At 39.3% G+C, this 22,758-nt stretch overlaps 1 protein-coding gene across 1 annotated transcript in view; it reads right to left on the bottom strand.

Moving 5' to 3' along the window:
* IMPG2 (interphotoreceptor matrix proteoglycan 2) overlaps nucleotides 1-22,758 on the bottom strand; it is a gene marked incomplete at its 5' end in the record, with an annotated part of 61,109 nt that extends 38,351 nt beyond the window's left edge. Inside the window, 3 exons of the mRNA XM_010567664.1 lie at nucleotides 6,768-6,934; nucleotides 17,632-17,892; nucleotides 22,677-22,758. Coding sequence (XP_010565966.1) covers nucleotides 6,768-6,934; nucleotides 17,632-17,892; nucleotides 22,677-22,758 — 510 coding nt within the window. The remainder of the gene's footprint in view (nucleotides 1-6,767; nucleotides 6,935-17,631; nucleotides 17,893-22,676) is intronic.

Below are 22,758 nucleotides of genomic sequence, written 5' to 3'. Positions count from 1 at the left end.
AAATGAAGGCTAAAGATCCATGGAAAGGTGTCAGAAACAAGCTAAGTGTCCAGTCTGTCCAGGAGGAATTGGCTCCACAGCAGAGATGAATTCTCAACATAGAAGTGATTCTTCAGTGTGTGTTAGTGCTATCTAGAAACGAGGTGCAAAACAGGGAAAACAAGGAAGAACTACACATTTGTAAAGAAAGGAGCTGATGAGACAGGGATGATGAGGATGAAGCATCAGTTCTGAGCTCTGCCTGGAAAGAGATGAGCACAGGCTTCATGGCTGACAGTTTCTGTGCTGTGCCAGGTGTCAAAGAAAGACTGAAAAGGAAGATTTAGGCTGGAACTGGAGGAGAGTGAACAGAGGGAATTAACACAGAAAGAGCTTAAGAGATGAAAGGGAGATGAGACAAGATTTGGAGAAGCAATTGGAGCTAATGAATCTATTTGCATATATATGGTAAAGGTTTGGGTTTTTTTCTTTTTAGGTTCGAGGAAGCTGAAACTTGCAATACAAAAAGAAAGAGCCAAAGTCAATAGGAGACTAGTAAGTGTGGGCATAAGAAAGGGGGTGCAGGAAATCTGATACAAAGGCTCAAAGGAGGGCAACAGAAGAAATTTTTTTTGCATCCATAAGAGGTAATGGGGGTGTGAAAGAGCAGATGGAGATCTGCTTGTTTTCAGATTCAGAAGAAACTGGAGATATTCTATGCAAAGAAAAAAATGTTAAGGTATCTAAGTCAGCAATCAAAGATACTGGAAACTGTGATTAGGACATTTGATTAAACAGAGAAAGACAATGGTTAGCAAGGAAGATCACAGAACAGGAAGAGGAGAGACAGCAAAAGAGGTCTTTCTGTTTCAGGAACTTTAGGGAGACAAAATCGTCTACTTCTTGAGGTGGTCAGAAACTACAGCACCCAGAGTAAGTGGTTACAAATGACTCACATCATTAGGGTACTACATCCCACCTTTGAACACTGCTCAGAATTCAGACAAAACAATGTATTTTACATTGCTAAATGTCCAGTTCAGCATGCTAAGGAGGTGTTTTGTTATGCTGCCCATTAAGGCATCCTAAGGCAGGGTTGCCTTCTGCCCCTTTTATCCTAATCTCTGTTGCTGAGCAGTTAGTCTGTGCTCCAAACACACCAATACAGATAGAGCTGTTGATGGGCTGAAAAGTCAATACTAAACAAAAGTAAAAATGGCCCCAAATTAACTGACCAAAAGAACAATGACAAAGTCGGTGGGCCTCTGCTTACTTTAAGAACTTTGATGAACAGAAGGGTCACAAGAATTATCTCAGCCCACCATGACTTAATGGGATGTGTGGCAGTTAAACAGGTAAGTATGACCATCAGTACTTTAGGTTCTCTCCATCCATCAAGGAATATTATCAGACCTATTTCAAGATATCCACTGAACTCATAATTCATACAGCTCTTCGTGGTGGCAGGTACTGCTGAGCTATGCTTTGTCACCACATGGGAAGAAGCTCTATGCAGACAGAAACCAGGGTTAAGCAGCAGGCATGGCCCTGACTTGTGTCTCTTGCTCCAGCAGGAAGCTACCTCCTCACCGTTATCTACATTTCCCCTGTTTGCTTAGGTCTTTTCTCTCTTTCGGAAATAAAGATTCCAAGACTGCCACAAATAACAAATGGCCAAAGACTGGGGAGTCATGGAGTTCAGAGATCCTCACATGCCAGCAGAAACTTGGCAGCTACACAGCAATACCGGATGTATTCTACATCTTGATTGTCACTTTTTTATTCCTCTAGCCTATAGACACAGCAGTCTGTCTACTTGTTTTGCTGAATAAAATATATTCTGTTTGATGGAGACATCAGTGTGGGTTAGGTTTAGAGCACACTGGCAATCAAAAGGGTATTAAACAAGAGGCTGTAAAATTGCTCAAGGTAATCACCCAAGAAAATCACCACAACTTTTTTTCTTCCCCATAGCCAAAGCCACCTTCAAAACGTCAGCATGTGCTATAGCTAAATGTTGTAATACAGTTTCTATTACAAAACAGCAGAAGTCCTATGTTCAACATGCACATGTGTCCTATTCCTTTGTTCTCTGTTATATGATGTCAGGCTAATGAAAAAAAAAGGAAAGTAAAAAAGAATTTATAAACATGAATCAGTAAAGATTTTTTTTATTATTATTCCCTAGGAAGGAAGTGTATTTTTTTTTCTCCTCTTCTAATCACTCACAGTACATTTATGGATTATATTCATAACAAGACCTGACATTGTTTCTTGTTATATGAGCATATATACTACTAGTCAATGTGAAATCACCTGAGGCTCCATAAAAAAAGTGTAAGCAATCAAGGTATCTGCAAGGTAACTATAAGGTAAAAGGTACTCATCAGTATCTTTCAACAGAAGCTGAATGTTTACAGTGTATTCTGCACATTGTGTTTTTCAGTTTTGTTTTTGTTTGTTTTAAAGAACCACAGACTATATAAGGATGTGCTTGACTTTACATCTACCTTTTTAAACCTCTTGAAAATATGTTTGTTCTTACTACCACTCCACATTTTTCACACCTTCAGTTCTTTTAACTTTGTTCCTTCACAGACATTCAGTGCAGCATCTTCTGATGCAATTTGTACAAAATGTTGCTTGCAGGACAGCAGGTGTCAAAACAGTTCAACCACCTACTCCAGAACTGCTCCATTATTTCTGTAATTTATAAAGTAAAAAAATGTGCCCAGCAGCTCTGTGGGTATCTTACGAAGAATATCATATGCCAGCTGTAAATGCTCCTGTGAACAGCACAAATTGTGCTGGTTTGGCAGCAGTGCTTCAATCTCATAGCAAGAAGTACAAGGCTCCTGGGAAATCAATAGTTACTTTTGCTTGTGTTTCTCCCCTCTTGAGTTTTTCAAAAATTTTCTCGTGCCAGTGTGAACACAGCCACAGTCACAGGGGCAAGTTTCAGCAATATCAGATTTCTAGACACACAGGTCCCAAAGTGTAGAACAACTGCATGAACAGGATCAATGAGGACATTCTACGTAATACAGAGTTATACTCCCCCTGAAATACAGCTACACAGTAAGGAACACAAGCAGAGTTAATTTATATGAAGGAAGGTTTATATGAAGAAATATACTGCAAGCAAAACTTCCCTTTGGACTAGAATTACCTTCTCCTTTTCCATTTCTGCCAAGATTGGAAGAGAGATGAAGGGATAACATAATGCCACACTTTGTAAATCTACTTAATATCCAAAGAAATAAGTTAGGCTAGTATTCTTCCTCTGTAAAGTACTTTCATGTAACATGATCACACAAAGTAAAATGAAAGAATTTTGGGGGAAAAAAAAAAACACAAAAACTTAAAATCATTTTTTTATGGTTGGCATAAATCTGTTCAACTGGTCCTTCTGAAAATCTGGCAGGTGATTTGCTTTAAGAATCTAGTGAAAACTTAGTATTATATATTACTCTATAACATACATATATATATACACACGTGCAGGCAATCACACAGAGGCAGGCCTCGATTCTCCAAGACAACGTATGGCACAAAGCTTGCTTATTACAGAGCAGCAAAAGCATTGTCTTCTGAGGCACACCTCCCATACCAGTAGAAGCCATCTGATGGCTAAAGAACAAATTCCAGCTATGTATGCCTTCACCTCCAAATTAGTCAAGTCTTTCTGACAGATTATTAGAGACTAAATAATATTTTTCCTAAAGAAAAACATATGAGAGCTGGGACCAGAGCTGGTCTAAGCTCCATCTGATATCCAGTAAGAATGTTAGTCAAAAGCAAGAGAAATCGAATTTGTCTTTACATGAACTTAAGCAATACTGGAGCAGACATTACAACATCTGTAGGTGTTTGACAGTGATTACCAGGGATTAGAGGAAAGGGTAAGAACCAGGAAGGAAGGCTAATGAAGTGTCATTTAATTACACTGCTCAAAGCAAAAACTCCATATTACAACAAAAGTAGCATGAAAGCAATCATTTTGCTGAATTATTGTTTATTGAGAGCAAACCCCTCGGATTTATTTTGCCTAATTTTCAGATATGCTGAACTCCTTTTGAGAGAGAGAGGGAAAATCCATGGCATGCAGCATTTCTAAAAATTGAATTTCTTGTTGCTACCTACCAAAAAGTAATACAGAAAGACACTCTAGAATAAGACTGCTAGAAACTGCCAACATGCACAATACAAGAGGTGGCAGATCAATGCTAATGCAGTAATAGCCAATATATACCAGAAGAAAAGCCGAAATACTTTGATCAGCTGCAGGGTCTAAACTAAACTCTTGAAATTAACCACAGATGATTCACAGACACTGGAGACCAGAGGAAAACTAGAAACAAGTGGTATTTAATGAGGCAGGTAATGACCAGACAAAGAACTACCAACAAACACAAGACATGTAACAGCCAGACAAAGAACTACTGCCAGCTGCTTTTCTACAGTGCCAGGCAGAAGTGAGTCTTCCTTTTAAGCAATTGAGAGTGTGGACTATTCACGTGTATCATGCATGCACACTACAGAGTACTGTACACGCTGTGAAATGATGGCAGCCTTCTGGTGAGAAGTGCTCAGCACTTTATAGATCAAACCTAAGGAATGAAAAAAAAGTATATATGGCAAGAGCTGACCATGAACAAATGAATGAACATGGTGTAATGAGAGGGAAAAAAAAAAATCCCACAAGTAAGGGAAAGGCTTAGCCATGCAACTTGGTCAGCTTAGTTGGTGCAAGTGGAAAGAACAAGAGGGTAGGACACAGTGCGTCAGAAAGTGCGCAGGCTGAGCCCCAGCTCTTACCACCACATTAGACTGGAGCAAGCAACTAGCAGGAGGAAAGATGTTCTTAGAAGCAGAGTCATAACCACTGCATGTGTTTGGACTTGATGTACTTAGAGCTGCTTTAAAGAGGTTTCGCACTCTGACAAGCATTTTGTGCATGAGCACATATGAGAGAGTGAGTCAGTACTAGTTAGCAATTAAAACCACACTCTGACCTATGTATTAAAAAATACACCATAAGACCTTCTGAAGCTGGCTAACTGGGGGATGGGATAGAGTGCTCTTGTCTTCAGTCTTTGGTTCAAATTTAAATTGAGTTCAGGCTTTATTTCAAAAGAACTCGCCTGAGAGATTCATGACATTTTACATGGAGCACAGTGGTGACAGCATTCAATCCCCCTTAACACAGACTATTCTCCCATAAAATCAGCCCAACAAGCGTCACCTTTCACCAGCTGTGCTGAAAATAAATAGAAGGATGAACAGTCTTTGTCCAGACTACTGCAATGCTGAAGGGCATATATCCATTCATAGGAGAAAGAAAACCTTAATTACACATAAACCATCTGAATAAACCATCAAACAGAGCACTTGATCTGACTCCACTGTAATGCTGAAGGGCCATACCCAAAAAGGTAAAGCAGCAGTGGGAAGTTAGACGCATCATCCTGCTTCCAGGAATCATCTTGATTTCTTTTAATAAGCTCCCACTATAGATCATCTCACTGCCAGAATCTTACATTAAGCAATAATACATTCACTGTGCACATAAAAAGTTCACAAGAATTTTGTCTCCACCTTTTTACAAAGTCTTCTAAGGACAACAGTACCATCAGACATCATAAAGGCAAACTTCGGCTAGCATCTACCTGTGAAGACTAACCTGCAGGCTCAGAAAAAAGCCCCTCTCTCCATTATTCACAACAGTTTTGATACTCACATTCCCTAGTGCACATTACTAGCATAGGAGCCCATAAAAAAGCAGAAAGGAAAAATGTCAGCACATCCATACTAACGGAACATTACTTATTCTATGGGATCATACATTTAAGACTTATCAAAAGTTTCATAAAACTACTCATCCATTAGCTCGCAAAAATAGAAGACATTGTAATCTTAAAAAAGATCCATAAACCACCATACATTTTAAGACAGTCTTTTATCCAGAGAATTAAGATATCTACTGTGTCTTAGATGTGTACAAAGTTAAGCACTTAATTTTAAAATTCAAACTCCTGAAAAGACATCTTCATATTTCATTTGAGATAGGCTTCTTTAGTTTAGCTTAATGCTCCTTTTGTTTGCTATAAGCTAAAATAAGCTTGCTTCAACTGAAATAATAGAAAATATACCAAGATATTAAGCATTTTTTTATTAAATTGTTTTACACTCGTACTCTGATTTTAACCTCTGCAAATCCCCATGGTGACAATGTTATCAATTGCCTTCATAGGACACCAAAGCTTTTTATATTTATAGCCACACTCATTTCAGTCAGGCTGCAGTGTACAGACATCACAAACCTACAGCGACATAAAACATCTAACAGGTAATTTTGCCATACATCTTGGTAGCATCAGAAATACAGCTCAGAACTTCCTGCTTCAAAGTGCCATTTGGACTGAAGGGATCTCCATGTGCAGTTCAGAGCAGGAAGGCTGTTACATGCCACAGGGGGCAATGCGCCACAGCCTGCCTCATGCCATGCTGCCTTTTCAGACAAGGGGTCTAGACATCATCTACTCGTCAGGAACATACCTATTGAAGACTATGTTCTCTTCTTCATCATTGCTTTACCCTCCATCAGATCAGCTACAACTTTGGTTTTTGGAACTGACCCCAGGACTATGGATCCAAGAGCTGGGATACACATGCCTGTCCATTTTAAGGGCTCCACGTGTTACCGCCTGTGGTATGCCAAGCTGCACGTTGCAGTGGGACATTATGCCCTTTCTCACGAGAAAACACCAATCAGGTGCTGCACCCACCTTCACAATCAGACTCCGGTGCTCCTCAGACTGACTGAAGTTCGTGCCCATTTCAAAGACACTCATCGTTCCCTCCTCACACAGGCTCATCCAGGTGTGATACTCTTCACGCTCTGGCAGTCTATCCCAGAATGTCTTGAAGACTTCCCAGACTGTTTCCTGACACACTGAAGGCACAAGAAAGGTCTGGGGTTAGTACAACAGGAGTGCTTCCACAGCACGGGTGGCCAGGATAGTACTATCCAAATGTTGTATGTTTTTCAGCCTATTAATATACAGAATGCAGTAACTAGACACCTACATGTAAACGTGTAAGGCGTTGAAGGGACCGACAATGCAAGGTCAATCTTCTGCACTCATGCTACTTCCCTCTCAGATTTTTTTAACTGAAGTAATTAATTCCTTAATTAAAGAAAAAAAGAACAGAGCAAGAGAGCGCACGCTTGTCTCCTAACAACCATCAAGAACAACAGTACTTTCACTGAGTGAAACTGCCCTTGATCAACAGGTCAAATTTTTCTAAAAATGTAGAAAACCAAAATAGTATGGCAAATGTCCTCACGGATAACAGAGCTGGAGCTTAATTTGTAAGAATGACAGTGGCACTGATCAAAGTCTGAGATGCTCAATCAGTAACAATTCCTTTGGAGTCGCCTTTACACGGAATCTTAAATAAGTTTTAGAAATTATAATTGCTTTAATAATTTGAAAAACAAGGCAGGATTATGACACAACAACATAATATGCTAAGAAATAAGTCAATCTCTAACCCTCCTGTATGTATGCACTGAGAAAGAACTGGACAACTCTGACTGAACAGTCTGCGAATTAAGGGTTAAATTGTCTTGTACTACTCCAGCTACTTTAACCTCCCAATCTTCCATGTGCTCTTTGCCAATCAGAGCAGTTGGTCACATAATGCTCAAGCAAGAATCTCTCTGTGACCCAGGATAACTGGAAGAGAGGAAGATTTATAGGATTTTCCTTGTGTCCTGGAAGAGAACAACACTAAAAGGAGAACAGCTCTAAAAATCACTCGTAGCAGATGCCAGCCTGGAGTAGTAGCAGTCAAACCTGCTTTTTGGCCTTAATCAGATTTCACTACTTATATATACACACAGCTCAGCAGAAGAATGCTTTGCATTCAGGGAAAGTCCTGACATCATAAGCAAGACCCTATAGGAGACTGACCATGAATCTATCTTTGGAAAGTAATTTTCTTCAATCAGCTTAAAAATAAGCTCCAGGCTGCCAAAACCAGTATCTTAGTGCTATTTCTTCTTGATACTTTGTATTTTGAATTCCAATATTGATTAAATGTACTTGCGCAAAAATACATAGTTTCATTCAACCAAGAGATGGACATTTTTCTTAAATGCAAAGGCTTTATAAATAACAACCTTGAGGAACCGTTTCACATGCAGTAGCACCCTTAAAGCTTAGCTGATTCTGGCACGCTGGATGGCACCATGCAGAAAAAGCTCTTTTCTCCACCCCAAATTTCAGTTTATCAGAGCAGTTGAGAGCATCTCTCCGTTGTAGAACTCTACAAATACACAGATATCTCTCATTTCCATGCCACACTCCTGACAGCTTTCCCACATGGAGATTAGCCTTGTAGCTCATTTGATATGTAAGACTAGAGGAGAATACAGTCCTCAAACTCTGCATTATTAACTGTCAGTTATATATTACTGCTCTAGCACCCCTCCAGCTTCCAGGTAGTTAACTTTATCTGTAAGACACAGTAATTAGGTAAGGGGCATTGGAGATGCTTCCAATCGGTTTTGGTTATGCATCTTTATTAATCAGAAATAAATAGCCAAATTTACAAGCATCCGTGCATCCTCTCACATTCCCCCTCAAGTTATGCTTGCTTCCTCAGCAGCTGACAAAGCAAACTCTTTGAGGCAGGGACCACAGTTCCATATGACCTCTGCACAGACCTCAGGCAATGAAGCCATAATCCTGCTCTGGGATTTCTGGATCCTGCTGGAGTACTGATAAGCTTCCTGAAGCAGAATGACATCTGTAGCATCCTCTCTACCATCCCACTCATAAGAGCTGGGCATCCAGGAAAAGACCAAAGTCTAGTTTTGAATCCAGAAGCCTACACTACGGAATACCACTCGCTCTCATTTCTGTATTCTGACTAATGGACCTTTCACTCCAGGTGCAACATTGTACAGCAACATTCCTGCAATAAGATTATTCCCTGTGGCTGGGATAAGTCTTCAGCAGACTATCAGTAAGAGTTGAAGCTATAGCAATAGCTGGCAAATACATTGCAGTGGCATTATCTAATCCTACAGTTTTTATATGGCAACAAGCAAAGGACTGGCTTTCCAGTTGCAAGTAATAATTGGCAGTAATAATTGAAGGCAGTTTTCCTTAATGCTCTTAAATAAGTTTAATGTCTTTTTTAAAATAAATGTGATGAGACAGTGTCTTGCCTGAATACAAGCTGCTGCTGTACAAACAGTTGTCCCAATCAGCTCCCAGTAGATTAAGGATTTGTTGTGTGTTCTTTCATTTGGAATTAGACACCCCACTGAATTCCAGTCACAAAGGCTTTGTGCCATCTGTGGGCTCCAAGCCCATTAATCAGACCTAAGCTGTCAGAACAGGGTCATATTTTCTGTGGAAGGAGGAAAGGGGACACGGATAAGGAGTCACACTCTGTCCTCTCTAGCCCGTATCCTATCCAGCCATTTCGACTGCGGTGAGCAGTAACAAGTTGGTGCCATTGCTTCTGTATTCAGAAGGAAAAAGCTGGCCCATTTCTTCCTCCCAAGTAGTCTGAGAGTTTGTTAGTTCTGACACACAGGAAGGGATTAAAAACTCCAGGCAAACATCTACCATGACTGCCATTTAAACACTTCTGCTAGCCTTGCCCAGGAAACTGCATCCTCAGCCATGGTGAGCTTCTTGCCACACACAGTCACCCCGCAACCTTGTTGACATGCAGTCCATCTTGTCATTGTCCTGTTTATCCCAACTGAGCAGTTTGTAAAGCAGGGGATTGCTTTGCAGGATAATAAATCCAGGCTGTAAGGGCTCAACCCAAGAACCATCCCCAGGCATGCTTACCTATATGGTGCTCAGGAGCAAATTCGTAGCCTGGCTAAGAAAAGGAACAATTTTGTTTCAGTCTTTCTTTCTCCATATACCTTTTCAATGTTTTATAGTTCGATGAGAGTTGCCACTCCAAGCACAGAAAAAGAACAGCACAGTTTCTTCAGTGTTGTTCAAATCACACTCATGTAAAGAAAAAGACAAGCGTGATTCGATCTCCCATCTCTCCTTCAGGTATATCAAAGAGGGAGCCACTTCTTATCATGGCTTCATTGACGTGGCCACCCAGGGAACTGAAGAGACACCATCCTCACAGTGCATTCAAGTTCCCTAATAAATGCGATTAACCTTCTTTTAACCTGAAGGTGGAGCCCACCCTTGTGGCATGTTTTCGACTATCTGCTGATGAGGGAGGTTTTTCAAAGTTTCTTATCAACAAATTCTTGAGAACTCCCATATAAGAAAAACATGATTTTCATAACTAGATTATAAGCATTTGCTGTAGTTTAACCCCGGCCGGTAACTAAGCATCATGCAGCTGCTCACTCACTCCCTGCCCCCCCACCTCAGATCAGGGAGAGAATCAGGGAAAAAAAGGTAAAACTCGTGGGCTGAGATAAGAACAGTTTAGTAGCACAGAAAGGAAGAAACTAATAATGATAACAACAATAATAAAATGACAATAATAATAAAAGGATTGGAATATACAAAACAAGTGATGCACAATGCAATTCTTCACCACGTGCCGACTGGTGACCAGTTAGTTCCTGAGCCCCACCCCCACCCAGGCCAACTCCCCCCAGTTTATATACTGAGCATGACATCACATGGTATGGAATACCCCTTTGGCCAGTTTGGGTCAGCTGCCCTGGCTGTGTCCCCTCCCAACTTCTTGTGCCCCTCCAGCCTTCTTGCTGGCTGGGCATGAGAAGCTGAAAAAGCCTTGAGTTGGTATAGACATGACTTGGCAACAACTGAAAACATCAGTGTGTTATCAACATTATTCTCATACTGAACCCAAAACATAGCACTATACCAGCTACTAGAAAGAAAATTAACTCTATCCCAGCTGAAACTAGGACAGCATTCTGAGACTCTGTAGACAGAACCTGGAGACATAAAAATGTAAACAAAGTTAAACAGGACTTGACTGGAAGCATCAGTAAATAATTATATTTTATTGTATAAAAATAATTCACTATCTTTCCTTTCTGACCATCCAGCAACTTGCCAGTATCTGTGCCACATATACTATCTATATATGCTGACAACAAATGAAGCAACTTTTGACTAGTATTTAAAATAGCAACTCCTTGAAACCAAAATAAAAAATAAAAGAAAACACATCAGGAGGAAAGGGAGCCAAACAAGTTTACCAGTAAACTTTTTGATTAGCAATGTAACTTTGAATTTTAAATATCAAATGTTTAAAATAGATAGGGCATGGGAAAAAATTGCAGCATGAGAGCTTACAACAAATTGACAGAAGCCCAACAGTTCAGTTATGACTGAAGCTGCTTGCTTAATACAATATGCTGTGTTAACAAACTCCAACTATTAAATAAAATAAATCTGCTGTACAGGCTTTGTGTTATGATCTTTCCAGGAATTAGGTTTCTAAGACTAGCTGCAAAACCCTTAAAAACCAACCAAGCAAGCAGCCAGCCCTGCCAGTATCAGGAAGGAACTGCTGAGCAGACCCAGCAGTGCTGCCACATGCCACCTGAAAAGCAGATCAGCCCTCAGGGCATGTGAGAAGAGCCTGTCTTTATGGCTAGATCTCATGCCAAACTTTCACTAGCCTGCTACGGGGGTAGCCACAGGCACAGATACGTGAGACAGCGTTCGCCATACCAGGCCCTGGAGGAGACAGGATTTGTGTTAAGGCCTCTTATCCCTGGGAAACAATACTGATTAAAAGCATCATAAAATCGAGATCAACCTTTTAAGGCAGCAAGCTAAGAGCCTTGAAGGTACCCATGGGTGGGAAGGTAAGCTCCTCTAGAAAATTACTTCCTTCATCCCATGGCTGCAGTAATAAGTAAATTGTATTTTAGTGTTAACTGATCTCTCAGCTACTTTGCCATTTTCCTCTGAAGAATTCAAATGTTAAAAAAAAATGAAGGCTTATGAGATAAAGAGAGGCTCCCTGCCACAGAGATGCAATCATTCCAGCTATCTACAGGAAAGAAAACAGCTATGCAGAAGACACGTAACTGGCTGACACAATCAATCAGAATTCAAACCAAAAATGCAAACCAGATGCCTTGTTCTGCAATCTTTCTCCAAAATACATTTTGCATGCACATACTACATTTTGCATGTGCTCCATCCTGAAATGCCTCAGAAATTAGAAGTCACTTAACTCATCATTGAGATAACCATCTTCAAGGTGAAAGAGGAAGTAGGTAGGAATAACTGAAAGATCAGCATGTTTGGCCCATGCCCTTGTGCAAACTTCCACTTGAGCAAAGTGTCACAGGCACTTAAAGTAGGCAAGGTCTTGACTTTTAAAGGCTGTAACTGGTTTCAAAGGCTGCCTCAGAAAGCTGGACATGTAGTAAGACCATATGTATCCCAGCATATCTACTCCGGAAGCCGAAAAGCCCAGGCCTCAGGAGCTTATCTGCTTCAAATGCAGTGTTTACGCTCAAGTAATACTTAAAAATAGTAGAGAATATCCTGAAACACTTAAAATAAATTGTGTTTCAGCCAAAAAAATTCCACATAGGCAGGCACAAGGTCTTTTCAGTCCTATAAACCTTCGGGAAGGGGTGAAAAAAAAAGTTTATTTGAAACTTCCTTTCCTAAAGACTTCATCATTGTTTTCAAAACCTCCAGCTAAGATCTGTGATGAGATGATCTCTCTCTCTCTCTGAAATTCTCCTGTATTGCTACCTTTCATGGACCTGAGTAGGATACAGCATCTCTGTGGCTCCAGCTTTACCATTCAGGATGCATTTATCTCTCAAATGAGAGATAATTAACCTATTACACTCAGTCTGTGCTCAGGGATTTCTGAGGTTAACAGAAGGGGCACCACATGACAGCACTGGCCACCTAGTAGGGGGTAGGGTGGCTTTCTGGCCATTTGTGTAAGTGGGCAGTGCTGGAGTTTAATCCCAGTTAAATCCCATTAGTGCTTCTTAAGAGTTGAATCGTGTACAGTGGCTAGGAGCACTGAATCAGGCTGAATAGTCTATTTTGAGGCAAAATGAGGCCAACTTCTCCTCTCTAACAATTTCTGCACACCTGAATGGCTTAATTGCAGTAGGTTTTGGTAAGGACTACAGTGACAGAGAGACTGACAGACACCTAAGAGATCTTTCCTGTGAAGACTTTGTTAACACTTGCTAAACAAATTAATACACACACATGCAGAGAAACCACTTCATCTATTGCTGAAACGCTGCTGTGTGTGGCCTATAACATAGCAGCCCTTTAACAATACGTACAACAAACCAGGATTTTAAATTAAAATAGTTGAATGTGAATTAGCTAATCCACATGATAGATTTTATTTGAACACTAATGTACTAAACTCTAGCACATAAACTATTCTCACTAGTAATATTTCAGGAACTACAAAGGAGTGTCTTTCATGGGAAAAGTCAAGCTTCTTAGAAGCATATGCTGACATCTAAAAATAAATGTACAGGGAGACAGAACTAGACCTTCTACAAATAAACTTCAGAAATTTATTGGCTGAGTTTGAGCTATGCATAGTATGTGCCAGGGATGAGGGGGAAACAAGGAGAAAAGGCTCACTCAGCCAGACACTTTATTTATTGTATGCTTCTTTATAGCCAGGTACTTCTTACGACTTTTGACTGTTAGCTTTTATCATTATTCAGCAAGATTTGAACAATTTCTAATATTTAGGATTTCAGCATCAAATTGAAACTTCACTCTTAACTCTGTCCATGTGCAGAACATAGCATCATTATTTCTAATGCTTCAGTAAATAGATTTGAAGTGACCAAGAAAGGGAAAAATGAGAAAGCTCCGTGCTATGCCCAAGATTACCAAATCTAGGGATTATAATCATGCATAGATCTTCATTCCTGAGAAATACCTTTTATTCTTTCCAGAGTTCCAAAATGTCCTTGTCTCTCATCAGCTGTGACACACTAGAATATGGTCTACTTCCTTCTTTGGTCAGTATCTTTAAACACCATGTTTAGAATTTCAGCATCATCTGAAGCTCTGGCTGACCAAAACGGTTCTAGTGGAAAGACTATCAGATTTACTTATGTGAAAAGAAGATGTACTCACTCAAGAAGCATACACTGAATTGTTTAAGATACTGGATCACAGCAGCAAAAAATGCAAACAGAATTTAGGAAAGGTAGCCACTGGAGTAATTACATCTCAGAGGTGGCAAAGAGCACCAGTATTAACTCTGAGCCATGGTGTCAAAATCCAGCAGCCAATTAACAGACATAGGATAGGGAAATGGTGCAAGCCATGCTACCTTGCAATCCTTATCTAGTTTCTGTTTTACTGGCTAATTCAATTTCCAAGTTTACTACAATCCTCAGCCATCTACCGGCAATTTACACCAAAGGAAATGGACAGATTCACTAAATTGTCTACATAAAGTGACTGGTCATGACAGACTTTTGGTCTGAGTGGGTATGGCTATTTTTCTTATAATAATTTTTATTTAACAGGGGCTTGGGCTACCATCTCCCTGTCAGCAGTAAAGAACATCATTACTCATAATCAACATTACCATATATAGCACACTCACTATCTGAAATCGCACTATTAAGTTTTCACAAAATATGTTTTGTGAAATCTCCAGCTGCCCATTGGACACACTTTGTGTTCATAACAATGGTCCAGCTATGAACCACCACTAGATTTACGTGACTTTTCGAGCAGCAACCATAACATTACTACCATTTAAAAGGACTTGTGTTAAAAACACTCTATAAGACCCAACCCATAGGCCTACAGTACCCAATCTGTAAGCATCTATGACTGATTTCCATCTCCATATTCTAAGAAAGAAAATACAAAGCCAGCCAACAGCAGCAACCTCCATATACAGCTACAGGAGATGCAGAGACTGTATCATACTGGGGAGTACAAAGACAATCATAATCCCAGCTTCATCTCACAACAGACTGAAAATAATATCTTCTGCTAATACAAAACTCAGTTTGTTCTACAATGTGATTGACTGTAGGAATAAATCAGCACTTTGGAAATCTGCCTTCTAGACTGCAGATGTAGAGAAACAAGTACAAAACCACCCCTATTCTTGGCTGGTACTTCTGATTACTAGAGTAATAATAACAACCACCACTGAATAATCATACCATTACTTAGACTTTCATATGCTGAAGGGTGCTACTGTTTTAGAAAATACTGATTTTTCGCCAGATCCCTGAATTTTGCTGCCCTTTAAATTTTTTTTATGATTTTTTATGTATTTATCATATGTCTTTATCTTGTATCTTTCTAAGGCTAAAAAAAATCCAGATATTGCAGTCTGAAGAAAACAAAAAAGGTGTACACTGTTAAGCCTACAGCTATATGACATAAGTACTTGCTTAAAGCCTATGACAGAAATGTTCGTCAGTCACTCACTCTCTGACATTAATAGAGGCTTTAGCAAGCTAGTGAAAGTAAATAAAGCTAGGAGCTACAGATAGATAATTATATTCTCACCTATTTCCTTTTAAGGTAAATATAAATGAAACAAACAATCTTGATAATCAGCACATGCAAACCTTTTCTGTTTTTTTAGAAGGCTCTTAAAACAAAACAGTAATCAACATTTCCTTCCACGGTAGTGGCACTGTTTATTGCTGATAGTAAAGTAAAACTAAGTAAAGAATAGATTGTATTGAAACCATCCTTTCCAGAGAAAATACGGGATATTAAAGTCATTCCTTACTTCAACAGATACAGAATAAAAAGAAGATTCTAAAAATGCAGACTGAGATTGAAAAATCAACCAATTCTGTGTACCTTTGAATTTATTCCCTTGTGGGATCAGTTATTTTTCTAATCACTTATAGTAGCTGTTCTCTGAGTGCTAAACAGTGACCACACTCTTTCCTAGGACTATTTTGTTGACACTGCAGAGACAAGAAAGTCCATCTCACTATTTTATCACTGTGGTGATTCAGCTAGCTAGTAAAAACATGGTTTCAAGAAAAAAGTGTTATATAATTCAGTAACACTCAAGGAACAGCTTTATTGTGAATGAAAGTAACAGCACCATCAACCCCCACTTACCTCTGGTGCATTTGCTCAGGAAGTGATTAACTAGACATGACCAAATACTCATGGTGCAGTGCGTTGCTGCTAACAGAATGAAGACGACAAGTTGCTTGAACCAGACCTTGCTCGACTTGCTGCTAATTGAAGTCACCTCTGCTACTTGCAGAGATCTTTTTCAAAAGTTTTAAGTTAAAAGTGCTAAGGGTGGTCATAGCATCTCTGCTCAAGAAATCCTTGTGGATTGTGGAAGCTGTAAGTCCAGTAGGACAGCAGATGGACTAGGTGGATTTTTGGTTCAGCCTAGGATCATTAAGTCCTAAATATGCTTTACAACCTAGTTTACAGATTTTCCTTCTTTATTATCACTCACACTTTTGCTTACGTGGTATTGCCTTTACGTACCCCCACCACAGATAACTGAGGGGTGACTGCACATAGTATGCGTTCATTTTGAGCAAAACAAAGAGCAGCTGAGTGTTACTTGGTAGACATAAACAAGAAGCTTGCAAAGCATGTCGAACTGTCTACATGATCATCAACGTTGACATGCCTCATAAGCTGGGCAGAATTCATATTTAAATGAGGCTCTGATGCCATATAATTCCACTTTATTCTGCAAATACATTCTTTATGTTTATTCTATGCAGACACTCGGCAACTCTGGTTTTAATTGTTCCTCACGGCTCTAACTGAATAAATTGAGTTACCAGTGGGAGTTTCTTCTATAGGCAATCAAAAAAATCTCATTAAACATGAGTCTCTGAACACCCTTCCTTCTCCTTTAAGTGACAGCAGCTCTTTCCCATTTCACCAATTATGCATAAACATGTTAAGACACTATGAATTGTTTGAATGCTACAGAGACACACAAATACCAGAAGGTGCAGCGTGACCTCAATGCCTCATTCCAATGTTGTCAGACAGAAGGCTTTAAAATACATCATATTGCTGTAATATTTCATCACATGAAAGAAGCTGTTACTGGGAATATTTCAGCTTTTCAGAGAAAGCTCTGTCACACCAATTTCTACATCTTGAAAGAAAAGCTTCATGTCTATTACACTACAGCCTGATACAAAGACTGGCTTTTTAGACAGACTATACTACGCTTTGCACAACCAGCCATACTCAAAAGTCACATGGGTGAGACATCAATGTCTCAGACTTGACTCTTTTCTGAAAGATCCCTCAGTGGATTCTGCTAGCACCTGCAGAACACTAAATAAAAACAACAATCTCTGTCATTTAGCTAGCCTATACATAGCACCTATTTTTCTTAGCATTCAAGTTGTTCTGTAAGAAAGGATTAGTAATTATTAAACACTAACTGTGGTTTCAGGGACTGAGAGTTTTTATATGAAAACCAGAGTAACCAGAAGGTGGTTTTTTTTAGCTCAGAACAGCTTTCATAAGGAAGATTATCACAGAAAACTAAGTTTCTTGGGTAATAATGTATTTCATATGGCCTGGTATTTATTATGTTTAAAAGCTTCATCTATTTTTTTTTTTTAATAAATGTTCTTATCAACCCATGAGACATACAATCACTTACCTCTGAGCCTGAAATATTTCAGATGGTTGGCAATAGCCTGCTCAACAGATTCATCAGGGCAGATCTTAATTCCACTAGGAAACAGAATGGACCGCTTCCTTCGTAACAGCAAATTCTTGTTGACCCATTCAGCCTCCACGATGCCATTAAGCTTTTTCAACTCAGGAGGCAGAGAAGGGTTTGCCAACTGCCAGCCACTGAGCTGAGGCGTTGGTGAACCATCTTTAGCCTGTCCTCCTTCTGTAGCTGCATAACCTTCTGCTGTAAAATTAAAACCACACATAAATTTCTCAGATGAGATAGTGATGCAATTGTATGTGTCTTAATGCCATTGCTGTGGTCTCTGAAGGACATAACCTGTCTGTATGACCGTACTATTATAAACAACCTTAAGCTCTTTACAGCGTCCCATCAAATGGTAACACAGCCTAAAGCTCTAACCCATTGAATGGTCATGCTTTGTATTTAACTTCCCTTCTGTGATTTGGCTTAAGTCAATGGGACTATATTTGTGAATAAACATGTATTTTGAAGTTTCAGGGCCAGAAATGAAATAAGTAATTAATTAAGAACTCCCCTTATTCCATACTTTCTTTCCACAAGAAACATTTCATAGAATCATAGAATCGTTTAGGTTGGAAAAGACCTTTAAGATCATTGAGTCCAACCGTCAAACCCACCACCACCATGCCCACTAAACCATGTCCTGAAGGGCCACGTCTACATGTTTTTTAACACCTTCAGGGATGGTGACTCTACCACTTCCCTCGGCAGCCTGTTTCAATGCCTGACACAACCTTTTCAGTAAAGAAATTTTTTCTATCCCTTGCAAAAAGAAAGCTGCTTGAACTGACAGTTAGCAAGTACACCTTTTATCACCATGAGATAGGTCCCTACCCAACTGGAGCAGGAAAAAAAAGAAAAAACCAGAAAAAAGGGCTCATCAGGTTTAGTCTTTTTTAAAATTCCCTCTTATGTTAGTTATTCCACACCACTCGAGAGGAAACTTTACAGCTGAGGGGACAATGTGTCTATTTGGTTTCAGTTTGACAGTCTAACTCTCTATCCTCCACAGTCATCAGTCAACTGATCTGAAATTAGTTAATTCAACTTTCTTCTTTCACTTTTTCCCCAGAAAACATGCCTGAAGAAGAACCACAATGAATCATTTATTAGAGAAAGAATAGTAATAAGTGTATGGCATTTTTCATCCCACAGATTATGAACTTATTCTGCAACTTCAAAGTCAACAGCACCTTTGACTTTGATGACCGAAATATGAAGAACGTGGTTATTTTGATCATATATTAATAGTCAGCTCTAGTGCAGAAGACCACCACCAGATGGTACATCAGAGAGAGAACATCAAAAAAGGTCACTAACACAAAAAGCCCAATCGTTACCCAAACTGACACATCTTGATTGTCCATAAGCAGAAGACAGAACCTCACTTTTTAAAGTTGAATACAAAATTACTAAAAAAAAAGCACCAAGTAAAAAACTTATTAGTATTTAATGTCTCTCAAAGCTGGAAAAACTTACCTCCTGTAGCTACAATCTACACTCAAAACAACACAGATGTACAGTAATACCTCCTGGAAATCACTCTAAGTATTCCATATTTACACTGATATCATGGCACAGATTTGACCAAACATTTCTCTATATTAGTCCCCTTTGTTATACTTAAAGTAGAGAGGTATTTTTATTTCTACACACTGCCATGGATAAACTTTGAAAACAAGAATATAAATAAGATTTCTGCATTACCTGCAACTATTTGAAGATTGCCTTTAATCATTCCCAAAACCGGAAGGCAAAGAAAGATTTTCCAAATGAAGCCAAACATAATTGTGTCAAAAAAACCAAGATGCAAGGAGAAAAAAAAAAATAAAAGAAATCCCTTTTAGCAAAAGAGCTGTTGTCTTTAACGTATCCTTGAACCAACCAAGAGCATTATCCTTCTTGAAGTATCTTGATGTCACATATAATTATCTTTGGAAAAAACAGGTAGAAAAAGTCAACCAAGATGTCCTGGGAATGTTCTTTTCAAAGACAGTATTCCGCTTTAGTGAAGAAACAAGAAAAGGTGATGGAAGTAAACTCCTTGGAGCTAGCAGATGGACTGAGACAATTTTTTAATTTTAATCTGGCCAGCTAAGCTCTTTACCAGAGCTTGTCATACCATTAACAGACAATCCAAACAAGGACAGCACCTTTCACATTTAATTAACCACGTTTTTTTCATCTGCCTTTCAATTTCTGCGCTTTTTAAAAATCATGCTGACCACAAAAAATGTCAGAGGGAGCACACTAGTCTCCAGTGGAGTCTCAGTGTACAAATTGTACAAATACATGCATCTAAAAATGCACTGACTCGCTTAAACACCGACACATATCTAGATAACATTGAAGCAACCTTTCTGTAGGACTGTTTCGTCTGGTGACAGAGCTAATACAGCCCTACTGCCCAAGCCTGTGCTAAAGGAGAAAATCTTGTGCTGTTACACCACTGTCCCTCGCACCCCAGAAGCGGTGCTTCCCCCAGAGATAAAGCCAGGGCAAGCTGTGATTCTTCCACCTCTCTTCAGGTATTATCTGACATGAGCAGTAGGAACAAATTAGTATAGATACCTGAAGAGATGATCAGCTAAGAACTGCGGAAAGGACAGAGTGCAGAAAAGCAGCAGCACTCTCAGCTTCCCCTCCTGCCCAGGGTCAGCTCATTGTGGAAACGTGTATGGAAGCTATTCTGCAATGGCAGACTGCATTCAGATCACTAAGAAAACCCCATGAGGGCTGTCTCCTGGGTGGCATTACTTAGGACTTGCTGGTTACCGCGTTCAGATCAATCTGAGCAAACTGCTGGTTTGTCTGAAGTAACTATCTTTGGTAGTGGTTTTGTGTAAATATTTCAAAGCTGGATTCCCAAGGCTTCCCAGATGACAGTCTGCAGAGCATTTGCACAGAGCTCCTTACGTATACAGTGCTGACTCCTCGCTTCTAGTTGCTCTCCTGAACTCTCAGCAATTCAGATAACATTGTTAATTCCTGATATTACACACACGATACTCACAGGAATCAAATAAAACCACGTGTTTTTAGGCTCGGTCTTCTGACATCTAACAGACTCTAGCTGATATTTTTCAAAGCAACAACATATTTTCCTTGGATTTTTTTTTTCCACAATTACTAAATTGCACTTTAAGTTAAACCACTGAGCTGCTCTAACACCCCCAGTTTTCTCAGAATCAGACATTTTGGATCTATCAAATCAGCACTGATCACCTACACTAGCTCTGTCAAGCTAACTACAATACTGGCAGCAGCACCAAGTGCAGTACACCACACTGGAGCTGTAAATTGAACGGTCCTGATGATACAAGGCACGGGAACAACATTGCACTGGTACCCATAAACTGTTTCAAAGTCCTATTCAGCATCTCTAGGTAGACAGAGCAACTTTTGAGGCTAGCTTGGGTACCTTTATTACGATCCTGGATTCAACAACAAAGACCAGCCTTTTTTTTAATCCTCTGCAGAGGCTGGTGCTTTCCATGTCATGAATGTTTTTGGTTGTATTACCCTGCAAAAATGCAACTGAACCAAGATTAGAAATATTATACACGCTTATAACAGCAAAAGCTAACTTACCTCAAGAACGCAAGACAACTAATCCTTTTAGAGAAAATTCTCAGAATACATGTGCTTCAGTAAGAGTATAAAACCCCATTAAAAGTTTTCCTGAGAGTCTCCAGATTTACGGCGTTCCTGTTTTTTTCATCAGCAAAGTACTCAAAGGCACTCAGAATGTGAATAGTATAAAAACTACCTGCTTTATACTTCTGTCAAAATTTGTTTTCTATGGTATGGCTATGTCAGCTTCTGTGTGAATAAAATATCTTAAACATTTAAATTAAGTTTTATTAATATTAGTTCAAGCTATCAATTTTAAATTCAACACTGATTTCAGCACTGAAATTTAGATTTGCAACAGCTGAAAATCTCCTATATTTTTGGTAGCAAAAGGCATAACTAAAAGCACAACCATAATTTAAAGTTTTTTAAACCAAACAAAACAACTCTTGCAATAAATTTCCAAAATAACCTTGGAAAATTAACTCCTACCTTGATTTGATTAAAGCCTTTACAGTAATACTTTGCATCAGAAGATGCAGACAAATTGTATCTCCTCAAAAGTATGCAGGAAAAGTATATTCTTGCTGGGAAAAAAAAGGGAAGTATAATCCTAGTGACGTAACATGCCAAGGTCACATCAGTACCTCCAAAAATAAAAAGACAATTTTCTGACAAGTTTTATTTCTGAAAAGGAAGGACATGCACTTTAATATAGCAAATGTGATTAGCTGAAATATAGTTCTCTACAAGGTAATGGTCACTGAAATTCTGCTACAGCACACATACTGTTCTAAATTTCATTGTTTTTCAAATGCAATTTATTCAAAAAAGCTAAATCCACTCATCTGTAACTAAAAAAAATGCCAAATAAAGGTACAGGTTAATGAAAAGGCCTCTAATGAAGAGCCACATGATGGCAGACATTCCCTATCTCCAAGCTCACGCGGCTTAATTCCGAGATTATAATTGTCTCCTGCGACTGGACTATACCAACTGACTTTATGGCATTTGACAGGATTCACCAACAAAATTCCCAATCAGTTTAGCTGAGACAATTAGGTTAGGCAAAGCCTTTTCACTTGTTCCGTTTCTGTGGTTGCTGTTGCCAAGCATTTCACCGTTAGCACTTTTTGCTTGTGCTCCTGAAGAGAGCTCTGGTGAGCCGTCTCCCAGGAATAAGCAAGGTCTGAGGCAGTTTAACCTTCCAGCTGAGCAAATTTAGCCCACCACAGCCTGTCATACCGTCACCTCTTCCATCATGTAGTAAAGTATTCGGAGCAGAAAAATCAGGAAGTGAGGTCAACCAAATTAATCTAACACTTCATTATCTACTCTGTCCATGTAATGTAAACCTATTCTCAGCATCCCTCCTTTTCTGAACTGTTGATCAGGTAAGTATCTCTTACCTTGTTCAACAGTCAAAGATGATCCCGGTGCCTGTGCTTCATCTTCGAACAGTGTTTCCAACTTCAATTTGGTTGGACAGAA

Source organism: Haliaeetus leucocephalus, unplaced genomic scaffold (assembly GCF_000737465.1).
Source record: "Haliaeetus leucocephalus isolate CR32 unplaced genomic scaffold, Haliaeetus_leucocephalus-4.0 Scaffold228, whole genome shotgun sequence".
NCBI lineage: Eukaryota > Metazoa > Chordata > Aves > Accipitriformes > Accipitridae > Haliaeetus > Haliaeetus leucocephalus.
This window is presented reverse-complemented; position numbering and strand designations above follow the sequence as displayed.